This window comes from Schistocerca nitens, chromosome 12 (assembly GCF_023898315.1).
Source record: "Schistocerca nitens isolate TAMUIC-IGC-003100 chromosome 12, iqSchNite1.1, whole genome shotgun sequence".
Taxonomy (NCBI): domain Eukaryota; kingdom Metazoa; phylum Arthropoda; class Insecta; order Orthoptera; family Acrididae; genus Schistocerca; species Schistocerca nitens.
This window is the reverse complement of record NC_064625.1, coordinates 1,822,248-1,842,666: the sequence shown is the minus strand read 5'-3', so window position 1 is coordinate 1,842,666 and position 20,419 is coordinate 1,822,248. Positions and strand designations below refer to the sequence as shown.

At 46.1% G+C, this 20,419-nt stretch overlaps 1 protein-coding gene across 5 annotated transcripts in view; it reads right to left on the bottom strand.

The window, feature by feature from the left end:
* Positions 1 to 20,419, bottom strand: part of LOC126214845 (protein roadkill) — a 344,850-nt gene that overhangs the window by 152,601 nt on the left and 171,830 nt on the right. Inside the window, exon 1 of one of the 5 annotated variants that reach the window (XM_049941478.1) lies at positions 4,341 to 4,700. The exons of the other annotated variants lie outside the window; for them this stretch is intronic. Coding sequence (XP_049797435.1) covers positions 4,341 to 4,357 — 17 coding nt within the window. The 5' untranslated portion in view covers positions 4,358 to 4,700. Of the gene's footprint in view, positions 1 to 4,340; positions 4,701 to 20,419 lie in introns of those variants that run through there. 5 annotated transcript variants of the gene reach the window in all.

Here is a 20,419-nt window from a genome sequence, read left to right as displayed (position 1 = left end):
TTAATTCGTCAGCTTCGTGACGAAATGCATATCATTTCGCTAATGCTCATAGTTTTTGTGGTATTTCAGTATAACTGCAAGAAATTCTTCAAGTTTGCAGTGAAAAATAAGAGTCGCTATTAATCTGCATGTTACGTCATGTGTTGCCGCGTATAAAATGTAGAAACATACTGAATTGCTATTTAAACTTTGAGGGATCTGTCTGCAGTCTCGAGAAAATGGAATGTATCTAAACCACTGCCTCACGAAAGCACGCGCTAGCGAAAAAGCCACAAGTAAATAGTTAAAAACCCCACTTATCAAATAAACCGTTCGAGGTATCGACAGATGATTTTGGCAAATGATGGCACACAAAAAGCGGAGTATTTTAACTTACGATTAATATGCGAAACTTTGATAACGAGCAACTACAGTTTTTCTTCGGTGAAATGTAATTTTTAATGACCATCGATAGCTCGTGAAATGAGAATTGCTGTGAGTTTTGTGACAACACAAGTGAAGTTACTCGGTTATTTTATTCTGAGACTGGGCTGTTTGATGAACTACTGAACTGAGTTGCCCTCAGGAATTCAATAGTTTAATAACGCACTATTTCATTATTCTGTCGCAATTTCAACTGCGTTAGAATGCTAGTGAGATGAATATTTGTAAACTGTGCTCTGTTTTGAGAAAAGCAGCAGATTTTAACACGGCAACAAGAGAAGGTACGTCTTACTCGAAACTCGTCACAGTCCTTTGTGAATTCGACCAGCTTCTTGGTGTGGCTGGCAGCGGGGGACTTGTCCTGTGCTCCGACGTTTCAAATGGCTTCTTTATTCAGCGTTTCAGCCTCACTGAGCGCCTTCTCAGTCGGATTTAAACTACCGTGATACGGACGAAGCCTGATTGAACTATTCCCTTTAGCGTCAGCCAACTTTTGCTTGTAGATCACTAAGTTCCACTAACTTGGCCTTATCCACGTTACGTTAAACATTATCCAGTAGAACATTTCTTTGTACCCAGGGCGAAACATCCGCTTCACTCGCTGGATTGTTGTAGCTCTGTCCATCGTAACAGAGAGGTGTGGTGCAGTGTCCATTATTATTGTGGAATTCGGAGGAATATTTTGCAGCAGAGCATTCTTTCGAGGCTACTAAATGTGTTCGCGAACGTCCACTTTCGTCGTGAATCTTGTGTTTTCAGACGTGGTGCAGTGTTTTTATTGATACAAGTCCAACACAAATCACTTGTTCAGAATAGCCGATGACGGCATAACACTTGAGTGGCAGAAAATACCACGCGCCAATGAAAGATGATGAATCTACTGCGCGACACAACGTGCTATTGTTTATCCACGGTGTGGCAACAAAGGCGCTTTCTCAACCGAAGCCGTGGTGGCGTGGAAGGGGAAAGCGTGCTCGCCACGGGTATTGCCTGGGCAACGGCCTCACCTCCCATCCGCTGAGCCAAACGTCTCAAGTCGCGACTAATTTTAAACGGTGAGGTAGGGCGTACAGGCTGTCGGGTAGGAGATGGGCAGAGGAAGTGCGTCTGTTGAATTCGAGTGCATAAGGCCGTGACGTCGAGTCAGTGACGGGAGGGCCGCTGGTGACGCAGCTGGATGTGGAGGGCGGGGGGGGGGGGGCTTCTCAAAGACGTGCAGACATACTGTGCAGAAGCAGCGGCAGAGAGGCTCCCAGGAAACGCACGAGTCACGTGCGTGCGGGGAAGCGGTCTAGCGACACACACACACGCACGCGCGACGCAGAGAGAGATACGAGCCAGCTGGCGGTCGCTCAGAGGTCAACCACCTCGACGCGACGCGCGGCGAGGCAGTGCAGCCGAGCAAGCAAAACCCGGGCCGATGCACGCCGCAGCACGCTGCCAACGCTGACCGCCTCCACGAACGCTGGCCGTCGCGTTGTTTTACTTCACTCTCTACTGCACCAGCCTCATCTCGTATCGCAGTTACTTCGCACACTTCTACTGTGTTGACGTAACGGCTCGCATACAACAGCGTTCCGATTAGAGTAGACCTCCTTAAAAATGGTCGACATGCAAGCGTATTCCAGCAAGTGATAATCGGTGAGAACCTGGAACGAGTCTTTGTAATGTATTATGCTGGCATTTTCATCGACAGCCACGGAGCTGCACAATCTGTATCGAGAATTGATACAGGCTCTGCTACGCTCCACGTGCGGTTTGCTGTCTGACCACCAAACACACCGGCAGCAACCGAGTCCGCGACTGAAGACAGGCCGACGTGTTCGCAGCAGTAGCACCTCAGTGGTATGACGAGACAGGCGCTGCGTCCGGCTGAATGACTCCCAGCGGCAGACGGCAAGAGATCGGCGATCTACTGGAAAAACACAAAACCACCTCGCGTCGGACGACGGACGACGACACTGTTACCGGCCTTGTGGCAACGACCCCCGAAAGCAGTATAGCTCGCATCAAACCGACGACTACGGCAAACGGTCGGCGTCGTGCCCCCTTAAAGACGAGCCCACCCGAAGCAGACACCCCACCCGACGCGACTATCAGTCGATTGTAATTACGGCGACGACGCACTGCATCCACGCATTTGCACTTCTTTCAATAACTTACTACGTGCCTTTTTTTGAGTTAGCAAGTGGACATATTTTTACGGCAAGAGCATACTATTCTACCTCAGTTCATCCACTGGTGAATATTCTAGATACCACCGGACTGCATCTCGCTCATTCGCTAATGCTAATTTTGTTAATGACGTATGTAAACAGCGTCAGCTTGAGATCTGAAAAAATGAATCTCCAAAATCCGCAAGTTGACACTTTTTCGAGTCGCGTGCTAGATGAGACGGAACGTGTGCCACAACTAATAGCTGGACATGATGAATTACTCTAAACTTTAAAAGTTCGGCATCGCATTTTAGAAGATTGACAAACTTTACTAACAGTTCCAGAATACAAATAGTATCAACAATTGATCAAGACATATGGACTTCCTACGAAGTGAAACAGACAAACTGTAAACGCTGACGACCGAAAAAGATCCAAGGAAACCTGTGTGTGCGCGGCAACGCTAGGTCAGGCTGCGACGCATCGACAATGGAAGACACAAAAAGTAACACGAGAATCATCAGAGGACACTTCAACGTGACGAATGAAAACGTCCAGCCAAGAAGTCAGTGAGGAAAAGTGTCCGACAGAGAACCGATAAGAGAAAATTTATAGCATTAGTGTGTCGTGTCTTTACCGTGGACGGCAAAACAGTTATGTTGACGAGGCGGTCTCTGTCATCCCTCAGCGTGCTCTCCGCAAAACGTTTTATACAAAGAGTTCCGCGTTACACGGGAGAAAAAAAGCCACTTACTCTTTTAAAGTCGCAGTCCACTTCGAAACACTATTGCGGCTTCATCTCTCGGCACTTCGTCAGAGTTTTATCGAAAAGATGAACTCAATCTCACGTATGCAAGCAGGCAGACAACAAAATCGTTCCCAAAACAGAAATTTGATGAAACGGAGTGGGAGTGGGAGGTCATTTCTGACGGGAATGAAACGTTGACGATAAACATTCGAGAAGAGAGATGAAAAGCTTTGAAACGAGGTGCTGCAAGAGCGCGCTGGAGATTAGATGTGTGGATCGAATGACGAAGACGAACTGAATCAGATTGGAGAGAAAAAAAAACCACTTTTACAGCACAAACGGTGGGCGTTTACACGCCGACGCATCAAGGAATAGATTGCGAGGCTAGGGGCGGGGGCTAATTTTGGGGTTAACGATACCTGCAGAGAGAGATCACGTACAACGAGCAGCATCCGAGGGACGCAGGCTGCCGTGGTTATGCGGAGCCTCGCTCAGGGCAGGCGAGCGTGGAAAAGTGCATCGAAACAATCCGCAAAGCCAAGAACTGCTACGAAGGTACAAGACCGCGTGGCGCTGTGCTACAGCAACAGGACATACTTGGCGGCTGAGCAGCAATTCGTTAAGTGTGCCCTGATGAAGCCGCAACCGGGCTTACAAAGACAGTAAACGGCAGAAAGAGGCAGCCTCGGGAGCAGCGGGGCGCCCGCCCCGCCACTTCCGGCCACCACTGGCCGACGTCCGCCGCCAGCTACAGCCGCTGCGACTGCGCACTGCCGTCCCCTCCACCGCGGCCTGCCCCTGATAGTATCCTTCCGCGACGTGACGTGCGCACGCCGGTTCACGGTCAACGCCTGCGCAGCTCCGCTCGCCCTCGGCAAATCTGCTGATAACGGGATACCTGCCGGGCCGCTTAAAGCCGATACGGCGAGCGGCGACGACATAGCACTTCTCTCGAGCTAGCTTCCCTACGCACAAAGAGAGGGCTCGAAAAATGAAAAAAACACTACAGTTACCTGTTCAGCGCGAACATTACTGGAACGCGCTATCCTCCATAGCGTCAAGAAGCACCTCGGGAGATGGCGGCGGCTGCTGCTACTGCTCTGCGCTGGCAAAGGTCGACGAACTGTACCACTGGACGAGGTTACCGACTTCCGGACTGCGCGGCGCACTTTGGGACGCACTCGCGGGGGCAGGTCGGCGCGACACAGCACTCTAGTGAGGGGGAACAACTTGGCCCGGCGCTGCTGGGGGAGACGAGAAGACACGACACGTGGGTGCGAGATCCGACCGCCACTGCTGCTGTGTTTGCGCCCGTGCGCGATGGACTGCCGCAGTGTCCGCCCTGCTCCGGCTGGAACGTCCGCTCGGCTCCCCCGCCAAGGATGGACTGAAGGCCGGACGGGGCCCCGGCCGCACAGAGCGACCGCGGCGCCCCTGGCGGCCGGCGTCGCAACCGGCGAACCTTGGCCGTTGCCAACCGCGCGCCGCCGAACTCCCTAGCCGGCATCCGGCCGCGCCTGTTGCGCGCGGGCTATTTTTCGCGTTTTAAGGTTACGGCGCAACGAGGGCGTGAACTGACGCGCGGCCACATCCGACGGCGAGGGATCTACGAGACTGCGACGACACACTTACTTTAAATTCCCCGTTTCAAAATGTGTTTCCGCCCGGAGATACTGCCGTGTCAGTACACGTTTTACAACTTCGTAACACATTTTTCTTGGTGCTATGTATTTACGTTTTCACGCCTTTCACATTTTATGCGAAAGGCACAACACTTTCTCGCTCTTCTATGGAAAATAACATTACTTCTACAACAAGAAATTTGGTTGAACGCTTTCGAAGCTACAAGTAAAAACACTTTGCATTTTCGAGAGAAAGTCCACTGCACTCGTAACTGACATTAACGACGACACGTGGCTCGAACGCAAGTAAATATTATGCTTCATCAATAAAAAATGTCGAGTTCCATAACTCACTCGGCACTGTAAGAGCCATGTAGCGGCAGTTACAAAACTGGGCAGGCCAAACTGTCCGACGTAACCTGCTCCCTTTCGGAAGGTTCCCAGGTTCGTTGTGCACACTGGTCGGCTGCTTAAGCGGCCAGCACGTAACCCGGAGACTCTGCTGCTAGCACACGTGCAGTGTGTCTCGTCTAGTCGTGGGCCGCAGCCCGGCCACACCTCGTTCACTCGTTTTATATCGCTGAACAACACCTGTCAAGTGTTCACGAATCAAAAATGTTGTCTTCGGTACTGAGTCCTCTCGCATCGTACACTCAAAACTCAAATGGGGTAAGATAGGACCAGAGGCCTGCAAGTGAACTGGGTACACTCCTGTCTGAAGCTATAAGACGGGAATCTGGGTGCCTGCTGCGGAAAATAGCGAGACGAACGAACAGCGATGTTAGACCGCCGCACAGACTGCTACGATCATCCCCGATGCTGAACGGCTTGGACTGATGGAGGGAGCGGCGGCGGGCCCCGGTGCTGGGTTCGTCAGTGTCAGCAGAGAGGCCGCACCGGCCACCGTCATGTCACTCCGCCGACGACGGTCGGCAAAGGCGTGAAGGCCACCGAGAGGAAAGTGTCGGGCGAGTACGTGTGTCGTGACGCAGCCGATCGCTGCTTCCACTACGCCTTTCTGTGGCAGCCCGATGTGTGTCAATCGATAAGGCACAGACGACTCGGACGCACGACCTTCGGGCAGTCTGTGGCGTCACGGTTAACGTGTCACTGGGCGTGACTTACCGTCCACCGCTAAGTCGTGTGAACACGCTTAGAAAAGGGCCCTGTGACCACGCAAAGAGGCTGCCACGAGGTAAGCCCAAGTTCGGCTCTGCCTTACTGGCTGACACAAATCCACCTGCCGAAGCAGTGCTGGGCGCCAGAAATGGGCAGTGCAAGCCCTAATGCACTGCGACCGGCTACAGGAGGTCCTCGTTCGAACAGAATGTCTATCGCTTCGACCGACCACGCGCAATTTCCTAGTTTTCTCGTATCCTCAGCTAGTAGGTACGACTACAGCCGTGCAACGAAGTGCGCTACTACGATCCGTAACAGGTCGGTACATATCAGTCGGGTGTCGACCAGAAAGAGTCGGAAGAACTTCAGTAGTTCAGTCAAGTAGTAGATACATGTTGCAAAACATCTGCATCTAAGTCATTACTCTGCTATTCAAAAAGCCTGGTCTCCCCCTCCCCCTCTATATATCTCTCTCTCTCTACCGTTCCACTCTCCAACGGCACGCGGGAAAAACGAGCACCTATTTCTGTGCGAGCCCTCATTTTTCTTATTTCACCGTGATGATCATTTCTCCCTATGTAGGTGGGTGCCAACAGAATGTTTTCGCAATCGGAGGAGAAAACTGGTGATTGAAATTTCATGAGAAGATCCCGTCGCAACGAAAAACGCCTTTGTTTTAATGATTGCCACTCCAATTCACGTATCATGTCTGACACTATCTCCCCTATTTCGTGATAATACGAAACGAGTTGCCCTTCTTTGTACTTTTCGATGTCATCCGTCAGTCCCACCTGATGCGGATTCCACACTCCACAGCAATACTCCAGAATAGGGCGGACAAGCGTAGTATAAGCACTCTCTCTAGTAGACCTGTTGCACCTTCTAAGTGTTCTGCCAATGAATCGCAGTCTTTGGTTTGCTCTACCCACAATATTATCTATGTGATCCTTCCAATTTACGGTATTTCTAATTGTAACCCCTACGTATTTAGTTGAATTTACAGCCTTCAGATTTGTGCGACGTATCAAGTAATCTAAATTTGGCAGATTTCTTTTAGTACTCATGTGAATAACTTCACACTTTTCCTTACTCAGGGTCAATTGCCACTTTTCGCACCATGCAGATATCTTATGTAAATCATTTTGCAAGTCGTTTTGATCATCTGATGACTTTACAAGACGGTAAATGACAGCATCATCTGCAAACATTCTAAGACGGCTACTCAGATTGTCTCATATGTAGTTAATATAGATCAGCAACAATAGAGGACCTTTAACACTTTCTAGGGGAACGCCGGATATTACTTCTGTTTTATTCGATGACTTTCCGTCTATTACTACGAACTGTGATGAATCTGACAGGAAATCACGAATCCAGTCGCACAACTGAGGCGATACTCCGTAGGCACGCAGTCTGATTAGAAGACGCTTGTCAGGAACGGTGTCGAAAGCCTTCTGGAAATCTAAAAATATGGAAACAACTTGAGATCCCCTGTCGATAGCACTTATTACTTCATGAGTATAAAGAGCTAGTTGTGATTCACAAGAACGATATGTTCTGAATCCGTGCCGACTGTTGTTGTTGTTGTTGTTGTTGTTTTCAGTCCTGAGACTGGTTCGATGCAGCTCTCCATGCTACTCTATCCTGTGCAATCTTCATCTCCCAGTACCTACTGCAGCCTACATCCTTCTGAATCTGCTTAGTGTATTCATCTCTTGGTCTCCCTCTACGATTTTTACCCTCCACGCTGCCCTCCAATGCTAAATTGGTGATCCCATGATGCCTCAAAACATGTCCTACCAACCGATCCCTTCTTCTAGTCAAGTTGTGCCACAAACTCCTCTTCTCCCCAATTCTATTCAATACCTCCTCATTAGTTACGTGATCTACCCACCTTATCTTCAGCATTCTTCTGTAGCACCACATTTCGAAAGCTATTCTCTTCTTGTCCAAACTGGTTATCGTCCATGTTTCACTTCCATACATGGCTACACTCCATACGAATACTTTCAGAAACGACTTCCTGACACTTAAATCTATACGCGATGTTAACAAATTTCTCTTCTTGAGAAACGCTTTCCTTGCCATTGCCAGTCTATATTTTATATCCTCTCTACTTTGACCATCATCTGTTATTTTGCTCCCCAAATAGCAAAACTCCTTTACTACTTTAAGTGTCTCATTTCCTAATCTAATTCCCTCAGCATCACCCGATTTAATTTGACTACATTCCATGAACCATGGACCTTGCCGTTGGTGGGGAGGCTTGCGTGCCTCAGCGATACAGATGGCCGTACCGTAGGTGCAACCACAACGGAGGGGTATCTGTTGAGAGGCCAGACAAACATGTGGTTCCTGAAGAGGGGCAGCAGCCTTTTCAGTAGTTGCAGGGGCAACAGTCTGGATGATTGACTGATCTGGCCTTGTAACATTAACCAAAACGGCCTTGCTGTGCTGGTACTGCGAACGGCTGAAAGCAAGGGGAAACTACAGCCGTAATTTTTCCCGAGGGCACGCAGCTTTACTGTATGATTAAATGATGATGGCGTCCTCTTGGGTAAAATATTCCGGAGGTAAAATAGTCCCCCATTCGGATCTCCGGGCGGGGACTACTCAAGAGGACGTCGTTATCAGGAGAAAGAAAACTGGCATTCTACGGATCGGAGCGTGGAATGTCAGATCCCTTAATCGGGCAGGTAGGTTAGAAAATTTAAAAAGGGAAATGGATAGGTTAAAGTTAGATATAGTGGGAATTAGTGAAGTTCGGTGGCAGGAGGAACAAGACTTTTGGTCAGGTGATTACAGGGTTATAAATACAAAATCAAATAGGGTAATGCAGGAGTAGGTTTAATAATGAATAAAAAAATAGGAGTGCGGGTTAGCTACTACAAACAGCATAGTGAACGCATTATTGTGGCCAAGATAGACACAAAGCCCATGCCTACTACAGTAGTACAAGTTTATATGCCAACTAGCTCTGCAGATGATGAAGAAATTGATGAAATGTATGACGAGATAAAAGAAATTATTCAGGTAGTGAAGGGAGACGAAAATTTAATAGTCATGGGTGACTGCAATTCGTCTGTAGGAAAAGGGAGAGAAGGAAACATAGTAGATGAATATGGATTGGGGGGAAGAAATGAAAGAGGAAGCCGCCTTGTAGAATTTTGCACAGAGCATAACTTAATCATAGCTAACACATGGTTCAAGAATCATAAAAGAAGGTTGATAACGTGGAAGAATCCTGGAGATACTAATAGGTATCAGATAGATTATATAATAGTAAGACAGAGATTTAGGAACCAGGTTTTAAATTGTAAGACATTTCCAGGGGCAGATGTGGATTCTGACCACAATCTATTGGTTATGAACTGCGGATTGAAACTGAAGAAACTGCAAAAAGGTGGGAATTTAAGGAGATGGGACCTGGATAAACTGAAAGAACCAGAGGTTGTAGAGAGGTTCAGGGAGAGCATAAGGGAACAATTGACAGGAATGGGGGAAAGAAATACAGTAGAACAAGAATGGGTAGCTCTGAGGGATGAAGTAGTGAAGGCAGCAGAGGATCAAGTAGGTAAAAAGACAAGGGCTAATAGAAATCCTTGGGTAACAGAAGAAATATTGAATTTAATTGATGAAAGGAGAAAATTTAAAAATGCAGTAAATGAAGCAGGCAAAAGGGAATACAAACGTCTCAAAAATGAGATCGACAGGAAGTGCAAAATGGCTAAGCAGGGATGGCTAGAGGACAAATGTAAGGATGTAGAGGCTTGCCTCACTAGGGGTAAGATAGATACTGCCTACAGGAAAATTAAAGAGACCTTTGGAGAGAAGAGAATCACTTGTATGAATATCAAGAGCTCAGATGGAAACCCAGTTCTAAGCAAAGAAGGGAAGGCAGAAAGGTGGAAGGAGTATATAGAGGGTTTATACAAGGGCGATGTACTTGAGGACAGTATTATGGAAATGGAAGAGGATGTAGATGAAGATGAAATAGGAGATAAGATACTGCGTGAAGAGTTTGACAGAGCACTGAAAGACCTGAGTCGAAACAAGGCCCCGGGAGTAGACAACATTCCATTAGAACTACTGATGGCCTTGGGAGAGCCAGTCATGACAAAACTCTACCATCTGGTGAGCAAGATGTATGAGACAGGCGAAATACCCTCAGACTTCAAGAAGAATATAATAATCCCAATCCCAAAAAAAAATCTGGTGTTGAATGATGTGAAACTTACCGAACTATCAGTTTAATAAGTCACAGCTGCAAAATACTAACGCGAATTCTTTACAGACGAATGGAAAAACTGGTAGAAGCCGACCTCTGGGAAGATCAGTTTGGATTCCGTAGAAATGTTGGAACACGTGAGGCAATACTAACCGTACAACTTATCTTAGAAGAAAGATTAAGAAAAGGCAAACCTACGTTTCTAGCATTTGTAGACTTAGAGAAAGCTTTTGACAACGTTATCTGGAATACTCTCTTTCAAATTCTGAAGGTGGCAGGGGTAAAATACAGGGAACGAAAGGCTATTTACAATTTGTACAGAAACCAGACGGCAGTTATAAGAGTCGAGGGGCATGAAAGGGAAGCAGTGGTTGGGAAAGGAGTGAGACAGGGTTGTAGCCTCTCCCCGATGTTATTCAATCTGTATATTGAGCAAGCAGTAAAGGAAACAAAAGAAAAATTCGGAGTAGGTATTAAAATTCATGGAGAAGAAGTAAAAACTTTGAGGTTCGCCGATGACGTTGTAATTCTGTCAGAGACAGCAAAGGACTTGGAAGAGCAGTTGAACGGAATGGACAGTGTCTTGAAAGGAGGATATAAGATGAACATCAACAAAAGCAAAACGAGGATAATGGAATGTAGTCAAATTAAATCGGGTGATGCTGAGGGGATTAGATTAGGAAATGAGACACTTAAAGTAGTAAAGGAGTTTTGCTATTTAGGGAGTAAAATAACTGATGATGGTCGAAGTAGAGAGGATATAAAATGTAGACTGGCAATGGCAAGGAAAGCGTTTCTGAAGAAGAGAAATTTGTTAACATCGAGTATAGATTTAAGTGTCAGGAAGTCGTTTCTGAAAGTATTTGTATGGAGTGTAGCCATGTATGGAAGTGAAACATGGACGATAACCAGTTTGGACAAGAAGAGAATAGAAGCTTTCGAAATGTGGTGCTACAGCAGAATGCTGAAGATAAGGTGGGTAGATCACATAACTAATGAGGAGGTATTGAATAGGATTGGGGAGAAGAGAAGTTTGTGGCACAACTTGACTAGAAGAAGGGATCGGTTGGTAGGACATGTTTTGAGGCATCAAGGGATCACAAATTTAGCATTGGAGGGCAGCGTGGCGGGTAAAAATCGTAGAGGGAGACCAAGAGATCAATACACTAAGCAGATTCAGAAGGATGTAGGTTGCAGTAGGTACTGGGAGATGAAGAAGCTTGCCCAGGATAGAGTAGCATGGAGAGCTGCATCAAACCAGTCTCAGGACTGAAGACCACAACAACAAAAACATTCCATTATCCTCGTTTTGATTTTGTTGATCATTTCATATCCTCCTTTCAAGACACTGTCCATTCCGTTCAACTGCTCTTCCAGGTCCTTCGCTGTCTCTGACAGAATTACAATGTCATCGGCGAAGCTCAAAGTTTTTACTTCTTCTCCATGAATTTTAATACCTACTCCGAATTTTTCTTTTGTTTCCTTTACTGCTTGCTCAATATACAGATTGAATAGCATCGGGGAGAGGCTACAACCCTGTCTCACTCCCTTCCCTTTCATGCCCCTCGACTCTTATAACTGCCATCTGGTTTCTGTACAAAGTGTAAATAGCCTTTCGCTCCCTGTATTTTACCCCTGCCACCTTCAGAATTTGAAAGAGAGTATTCCAGTCAACACTGTCAAAAGCTTACTCTAAGTCTACAAATGCTAGAAATGTAGGTTTGCCTTTCCTTAATCCACCTTCTAAGATAACTCGTAGGGTAAGTATTGCCTCACTTGTTCCAACATTTCTACGGAATCCAAACTGATCTTCCCAGAGGTCGGCTTCTACCAGTTTTTCCATTCGTCTGTAAAGAATTCGCGTTAGTATTTTGCAGCTGTGACTTATTAAACTGATAGTTCGGTAAGTTTCACATCATTCAACACCAGATTTTTTTTTTGGGATTGGGATTATTATATTCTTCTTGAAGTCTGAGGGTATTTCGCCTGTCTCATACATCTTGCTCACCAGATGGTAGAATTTTGTCAGGGCTGACTCTCCCAAGGCCATCAGTAGTTCTAATGGAATGTTGTCTACTCCCAGGGCCTCGTTTCGACTTAGGTCTCTCAGTGCTCCGTCAAACTCTTCACGCACTGTCGTATCTCCCATTTCATCTTCATCTACATTCTCTTCCATTTCCATATAATATTGTCCTCGAGAACGTCGCCCCTGTATAGACCCTGTATATACTCCTTCCACCTTTCTGCTTTCCCTTCTTTGCTTAGAACTGGGTTTCCATCTGAGCTCTTGATATTCATACAAGTGGTTCTCTTTTCTACAAAGGTTTCTTTAATTTTTCTGTAGGCAGTATCTATCTTATCCCTAGTGAGACAAGCCTCTACATCCTTACATTTGTCCTCTAGCCATCCCTGCTTAGCCATTTTGCACTTCCTGTCGATCTCATTTTTGAGACGTTTGTATTCCTTTTTGCCTGCTTCATTTACTGCATTTTTATATTTTCTCCTTTCATCAATTAAATTCAATATTTCTTCTGTTACCCAAAGATTTCTACTAGCCCTCGTCTTTTTACCTACTTGATCCTCTGCTGCCTTCACTACTTCATCCCTCAGAGCTACCCATTCTTGTTCTACTGTATTTCTTTCCCCCATTCCTGTCAATTGTTCCCTTATGCTCTCCCTGAAACTCTCTACAACCTCTGGTTCTTTCAGTTTATCCAGGTCCGATCTCCTTAAATTTCACCTTTTTGCAGTTTGTTCAGTTTCAATCTGCAGTTCATAACCAATAGATTGTGGTCAGAATCCACATCTGCCCCTGAAAATGTCTTACAATTTAAAACCTGGGTCCTAAATCTCTGTCTTACCATTATATAATCTATCTGATACCTATTAGTATCTCCAGGATTCTTCCATGTATACAACCTTCTTTTATGATTCTTGAACCAAGTGTTAGCTATGATTAAGTTATGCTCTGTGCAAAATTCTACAAGGCGGCTTCCTCTTTCATTTCTTCCCCCCAAACCATATTCACCTACTATGTTTCCTTCTCTCCCTTTTCCTACTGACGAATTCCAGTCACCCATGACTATTAAATTTTCGTCTCCCTTCACTACCTGAATAATTTCTTTTATCTCGTCATACATTTAATCAATTTCATCATCATCATCTGCAGAGGTAGTTGGCATATAAACTTGTACTACTGTAGTAGGCATGGGCTTTGTGTCTATTTTGGCCACAATAATGCGTTCACTATGCTGTTTGTAGTAGCTAACCCGCACTCCTATTTTTTTATTCATTATTAAACCTACTCCTGCATTACCCTATTTGATTTTGTATTTATAACCCTGTAATCACCTGACCAAGAGTCTTGTTCCTCCTGCCACCGAACTTCACTAATTCCCACTATATCTAACTTTAACCTATCCATTTCCCTTTTTAAATTTTCTAACCTACCTGCCCGATTAAGGGATCTGACAGTCCACGCACCGATCCGTAGAATAGATCCGTAGAATGCCTGTTTTCTTTCTCTTGATAACGACGTCCTCTTGAGTAGTCCCCGCCCAGAGATCCGAATGGGGGACTATTTTACCTCCGGAATATTTTACCCAAGAGGATGCCATCATCATTTAATCATACAGTAAAGCTGCGTGCCCTCGGGAAAAATTACGGCTGTAGTTGCCCCTTGCTTTCAGCCGTTCGCAGTACCAGCACAGCAAGGCCGTTTTGGTTAATGTTACAAGGCCAGATCAGTCAATCATCCAGACTGTTGCCCCTGCAACTACTGAAAAGGCTGCTGCCCCTCTTCAGGAACCACACGTCTGTCTGGCCTCTCAACAGATACCCCTCCGTTGTGGTTGCACCTACGGTACGGCCATCTGTATCGCTGAGGCACGCAAGCCTCCCCACCAACGGCAAGGTCCATGGTTCATGGGGGAAGCCGTGCTGACTGTGTGTCAATATATCGCTTTCTTCGAGGTACTTCATAATGTTGGAATACAGTATATGTTCCGAAACCCTACTGCACATCGACGTTAGTAATATAGGCCTGTAATTCAGCGGATTACTACTCCTTTCCTTTTTAGGTATTGGTGTGACTTGAGCAATTTTCCAGTCTTTAGGTACGGATCTTTCTGTGAGCGAGCGGTTGTATACAGGGTGTTACAAAATGGTACGGCCAAACTTTCAGGAAACATTCCTCACACACAGAAGAAAGAAAATGTTATGTGGACGTGTGTCCGGAAACGCTTAATTTCCATGTTAGAGCTCATTTTATTAGTTCTCTTCAAATCACATTAATCGTGGAATGGAAACACACAGCAACAGAACGTACCAGCGTGACTTCAAACACTCTGTTACAAGAAATGTTCATAATGTCCTCCGTTAGCGAGGATACGTGCATCCATCCTCCGTCGCACGGAATCCCTGACGCGCTGATGCAGCCCTGGAGAATGGCGTATTGTATCACAGCCGTCCACAATACGAGCACGAAGAGTCTCTACATTTGGTACAGGGGTTGCGTAGACAAGAGCTTTCAAATGCCCCCATAAATGAAAGTCAAGCGGGTTGAGGTCAGGAGAGCGTGGAGGCCACGGAATTGGTCCACCTCTACCAATCCATCGGTCACCGAATCTGTTGTTGAGAAGCGTACGAACACTTTGACTGAAATGTGCAGGAGCTCCGTCGCGCAGGAACCACATGTTGTGTCGTACTTGTAAAGGCACGTGTTCTAGCAGCACAGGTAGAGTATCCCGTATGAAATCATGATAACGTGCTCCATTGAGCATAGGTGGAAGAACACGGGGCGCAATAGAGACATCACCAACAATGCCTGCCCAAACGTTCACAGAACATGTCAACACAAGCACCGAAGTCAATATTACCTTCCTTCAATTGGGCCAACTGGCGGTGAATCGAGGAAGTACACTACATACTGACGAAACTAAAATGAGCTATAACATGGAAATTAAGCGTTTCCGGACACATGTCCACACAACATCTTTTCTTTATTTGTGTGTGAGGAATGTTGGCTGAAAGTTTCGCCGCACGTCTTTGTAGCACCCTGTGTAAGTGCTAAATGTGGAGCTGTTTTATGAGCATACTCTGAGAGGAACGTGACTGGTGTACAGTCTGGACCGGAGGCCTTGCCTGTAAGTGATTTACGCTGCTTCGTTACTCCGAGGATATGTACTATGTTTCTTATCTTGGCAGTTGTTCTTCATTGGAATTCAGGAATATATACTTCTTCTTCTTTGGTGAAGGAGTTTCGGAAAACCGTGTTTAATATCTCCGCTTTAGTGGCACTGTCATCAGTGACTTCACCGTTGTTATCGCGCAGTGAAGGTACTCATTGCGTCTTGCCACTGGTGTGCTTTATGTATGGCCAGAATCTCTTTGGGTTTTCAGCCAGATTTCGAGACAGAATTTCGTTGTCGAAATTATTAAAAGCATCTCGCATTGAAGTAAGCGCCACATTTCGAGCTTCTGTAAAACTTTGCCAATCTTGGGGATTTTGCGTTCTTTTAAATTTGGCATGCTTATTTCGTTGCTTCTGCAACAACGACCTGGCCCGTTTTGTGTACCATGGGGGATCAGTACCAACACTTATTAATTTATGTGGCATGTATCTCTCAATTTCTGTCGATACTATCTCTCTGTAAACATTCCACAGTTTTTCTACACTTACATGATCAGATCGGAGGGAGCAAAGTCTGTCTCTTAGAAAGGCGTTAAGAGCATTTTAATCAGCTTTTTTTTTTTAAATAGACGTACTTTGCGTTTCTTTTTGATGGTTGTAGGTGTTACGGTATTCAGCCTAGCAGCAACTGCCTTGTGGTGGCTAACCCCTGTATTCCTCACAATACTGAGTATTTGGCCAGGATTTTTTGTTGCTAAAAGTTCAAGTAAGCTTTCGCAACCATTTACGCTTCGAGTGTGCTCAACTGATTGTTCAAATTAATTTGCTGAGAAAGCATTCAGTAAAATTTCGGATGACGTTTTATGCCTGCCGCCGGCTTTAAAGGTATAATTTTTCCAGCGTATCGAGGGTAGATTGAAGTCATCACCGACTATAACTGCATGAGCGGGGTACCTATTCGAAATGAGACTCAAGTTTTCTTTGAACCGTTCAGCAACTATATCTTCAGAGTCGGGGTGGGTGGTCGGTAAAACGACCCAATTGATAGTTTAGTCCGATTGTCAGGTATAACCTCTACCCATACTATTTCACACGAATTATCTACTTCAATTTCGCTACAAGGCAAACTACTTCTCACAGCAATAAACGCTCTACTACCAATTGCATTTAATCTATCCTTACTGAACACTGTTAGACCGTTTGAAAAAATTTCAGCTGAACTTATTTCCGGCTTTAGCCAGCTCTCTGTACCGACAACTATTTGAGCTTCAGTTCTTTCTATTGGGGCTTGGGGCTCTGGTTCTTTCCCAACACAGCTGCGGCAGTTTACAACTACAATAGCAATCGTTTCTACAAGTACCCTACTGTTTTTTACCTGCCCACTTTCAGACGGGCGTCCCTTCTGTGGTTCCCTGAGACCCTCTAACCTAAAAATCCGCCCACTCCCTTCCACACAGACCCCGCTACCCGTGTAGCCGCCTCCTGTGTGTAGTGGACTCCTGACCTATTAAGCGCAATCCGGAAACCCACCACCCCATGGTGCAAGTCAAAGAGTCTGCAGCCTACACGGTCACAGAACCGCCTGAGCCTCTGATTCAGGCCCTCCACTCGTCTCTGCACCAAAGGACCACAGTCGGTTCTATCGACGATGCTGCAGATGGTGAGCTCCGCTTGGTGTGCAACTAGGCCACAACACAACTCTCAGTACCAGACCTGAGCCACTACATGCATTTATTCTGACAGGGAGTTAGATCTCCTGCAAAGTGAACACACAGTCAGAATACCTACAGCGAGCAGAATGTACTATCTAGGCCAAATCCTACCAGTCTCAAATCACCTAGCAGACAGCTTACAGAAGGCGTTCTGCTGATATGTCCACAGAGGCCACATTTTCAAAATAAGCTTAGTTTAAGTCAGCCGAAGGCCTTATTTTAAAATTAAAACAAATTAAACTAATACACAGCTGAAGGCCTCGCACAGTACTTCAGACTAAAAGAAAATCACAATCTAAACCCAACAGAACAGTGGCGCTCAGGAGTGTTTCAAGGGTCGGCCTGGGGAGGAAACTCTAACATAAGTTTAGGTGAGACCGAGCGGTTCTAGGCGCTACAGTCTGGAACCGCGAGACCGCTACGGTCACAGGTTCGAATCCTGCCTCATGCATGGGTGTGTGTGATGTCGTTAGGTTTAAGTAGTTCTAAGTTCTAGGGGACTTATGACCTCCGAAGTTGTTCCTGAACTCAGTTCGCCCTCACGCAGCACCGTAGACGATTCAGCTTTGAAATAATCTGTTGCAGGGCAGGAAGACACATCTTGTGCACCGTCGGATCCTCTTTTACTCCTATACGATGCGAGCCGTAATTTTCTAAGACGGGATGCGAGTGTGGTTTGTAACCAGTCTTATTTCTAGCCTAATTACATCGTAGTAATGAACACAAGTCTGCCTCCCTCCCTACTACTGTCACATCCGACGTTCCTGCAATCGACTCTTTGAATAAACGTAACAGTACCAATGACAACGACACCACAGCTTACAGACAACGTCACAGACCACACTGAAGCTCGTGACGGACATTCCGGTGGGACTGGACAAGCAGTTCCTACATCAAAAAAAATCTAAAAGGGCCGCCCGTATATGACTTCCAAAAAGATTTCGAAGGCCTATCCTCGACCGACAAAAAGAAACTTCGCATTGCTCGCGGAGGAGCTACTGAGGCAGGACGACGATAAAAGCCGGTAGGGTAGCCCACCAAGTGGCTGCGAAACTCGATAACAACCAGCCTGAAACAACGCCAACATCCGCGCAACTGCCACCTTACAACCCACGGATTCTGGCGACAATCGAAACCTACCTCCGGGTGATCATTGGTGAATGGACGTTGAAACGGACAGATACGAGGGCCAACCGTAGTTTTATCTCGAAATGTGTGTGTGAATTTGTATGTGTGGACAAAGCGGCATTTAGTGGTCCGCGTGTATCTCCTTCTCAGTGAGCGATACTTTCACGTACAACACGACAACGATTAGTATTAACAGAATTCAGAGTGATGTTAAAATCAGAGAGCTCACAGACTTCCCATACATCACTAATGTAGACGCCGCGCTTTTAAAACAAGTCTGCGTAGAACCCAACAGTGGGATTTGTAGCCGTATTCAAAGGGGACCACACAGGAACTGCAATCCCACTACGAGATGGCATCCGTCACTCGAACTTGATGTTGCTGACAAATGGATGTGGCATTTCCTGTCGTATCAGTGCTACTCAGATTGTCAACTTATACGCACCATCCGGCAGTAACCGCCGAAAGGAACGTTGTTACTTTTATAAAAATGATGTGTCTTTTCTAATTAATGAAGATGCCGCTAATTGTATCGTAGGCGGAGGTTTCAACCGTGTTATTTCAGAAAAGAGATGGAGAACGTAAATAAACGCACAGAACTCGACCACCTAGTCTCTGGGCTGAAACTATTTAAAACCTGGGAAAATATACACCTGAACCGCGTCGCATTCACACACGTAGCCTGCAATTCCGCCAGCCGGATGGACCGCATATACGTCTATACCACTGTCGATCATAACGTCGTGAACAGTGATATTGCTCCAGTCGGCTTTTCTGGCCACAGTGCCCCTCAACGCTACATAAACCTCCAACACCTAGAAGTGTTTCGTGGGAGAGGCTACTGGAGAATGACAAGACAAACAGCTGGATGCAGACATCCAACGGGCATGGAAGCTCCAAAACCCAATACAGATCGACTATTCAATGGTGGCTGCATAGAGCCAAACCAGAACTCAGATCAACAGTAAAAAGTTACGCTTACGATAGGTCCTATTGGGTCAAACAAGCAATAGAATTTTATTTGTTGGCGAACTGTACCACGCCACCGACATCACAGCTGGTGACGCTTTTCGCCGTATAAAGAAGTACAAAGCAAAAATTACGAACGTGTACCGCAAACGAATGGAAGGCACGATAACGCGACCCCAACCAAAGGACATCGGACCAGAAGAAACAGCCTCACTGTACCACACTTTACGAACATCGCGCCGGCCGGGGTGGCCGAACGGTTCTAGGTGCTACGGTCTGGAACCGCGCGACCGATACGGTCACAGGTTCGAATCCTGCTTCGGGCATGGGTGTGTGTCATGTCGTTAGGTTAGTTAGGTTTAAGTAGTTCTAAGTTCTAGGGGACTGATGACCTCAGATGCTAAGTCCCATAGTGGTCAGAGCCATTTGAACCATTTTGAACGAACATCGCGGCGGCGGAAAGCGAAGCTAACCGAAGTAGTTATTGATGGGACAAGTGTATAACTACTGTAGAGGACTTTACGACAGGCAGGAGATCAGTGGCGCGCTCTACACCCAAGTTCTCAGTGAAATAGTTTCCGGATTGTCTCGTGACGACAATGATACGCTTGAGGCTCCATTCGGTGAAGACGATGTATAACAGGCCGTGTTTGAGCCACGAAACGGAAATCTCCTGGACTCGACGTTCTCGGAGGGGAATTTTATCAACACTACTGCGATATCTTGGCCCCAACATCAACTCAACTTGCTAATGAAATGTGGCAGCTTGAACCTGTAGCAGAGGAACTCGAAAAAGGCTTCATTGTGCCAGTTTTCGCACCATATGATATCATATGTAAATCATTTTTCGTCTTGGTCATCTCATGACTTTAAAAGACGGTAAATGACAGAATAATCTGCAAACGAACTAAGATTGTCTCCTGTGACTTTAATATAATCAAGAGCAATAGAGGGCCTATAACAGTTCCTTGGGGAACGCAGAATATTACTTCTGTTTCACTTGACGATTTTACGTCTATTACTACGAACTGTGACCTTTCTGACAGGAAATCACGAATCCAGTCGCACAACTGAGGCGATATTCCATTAGCTCATAAGTATAAAGCGCTAGTTGCGTTTCACAAGAGCAATATTTTCTGAATCCGTGCTATGTGTCAATAAATCGTTTTCTTCGAGGTAATTC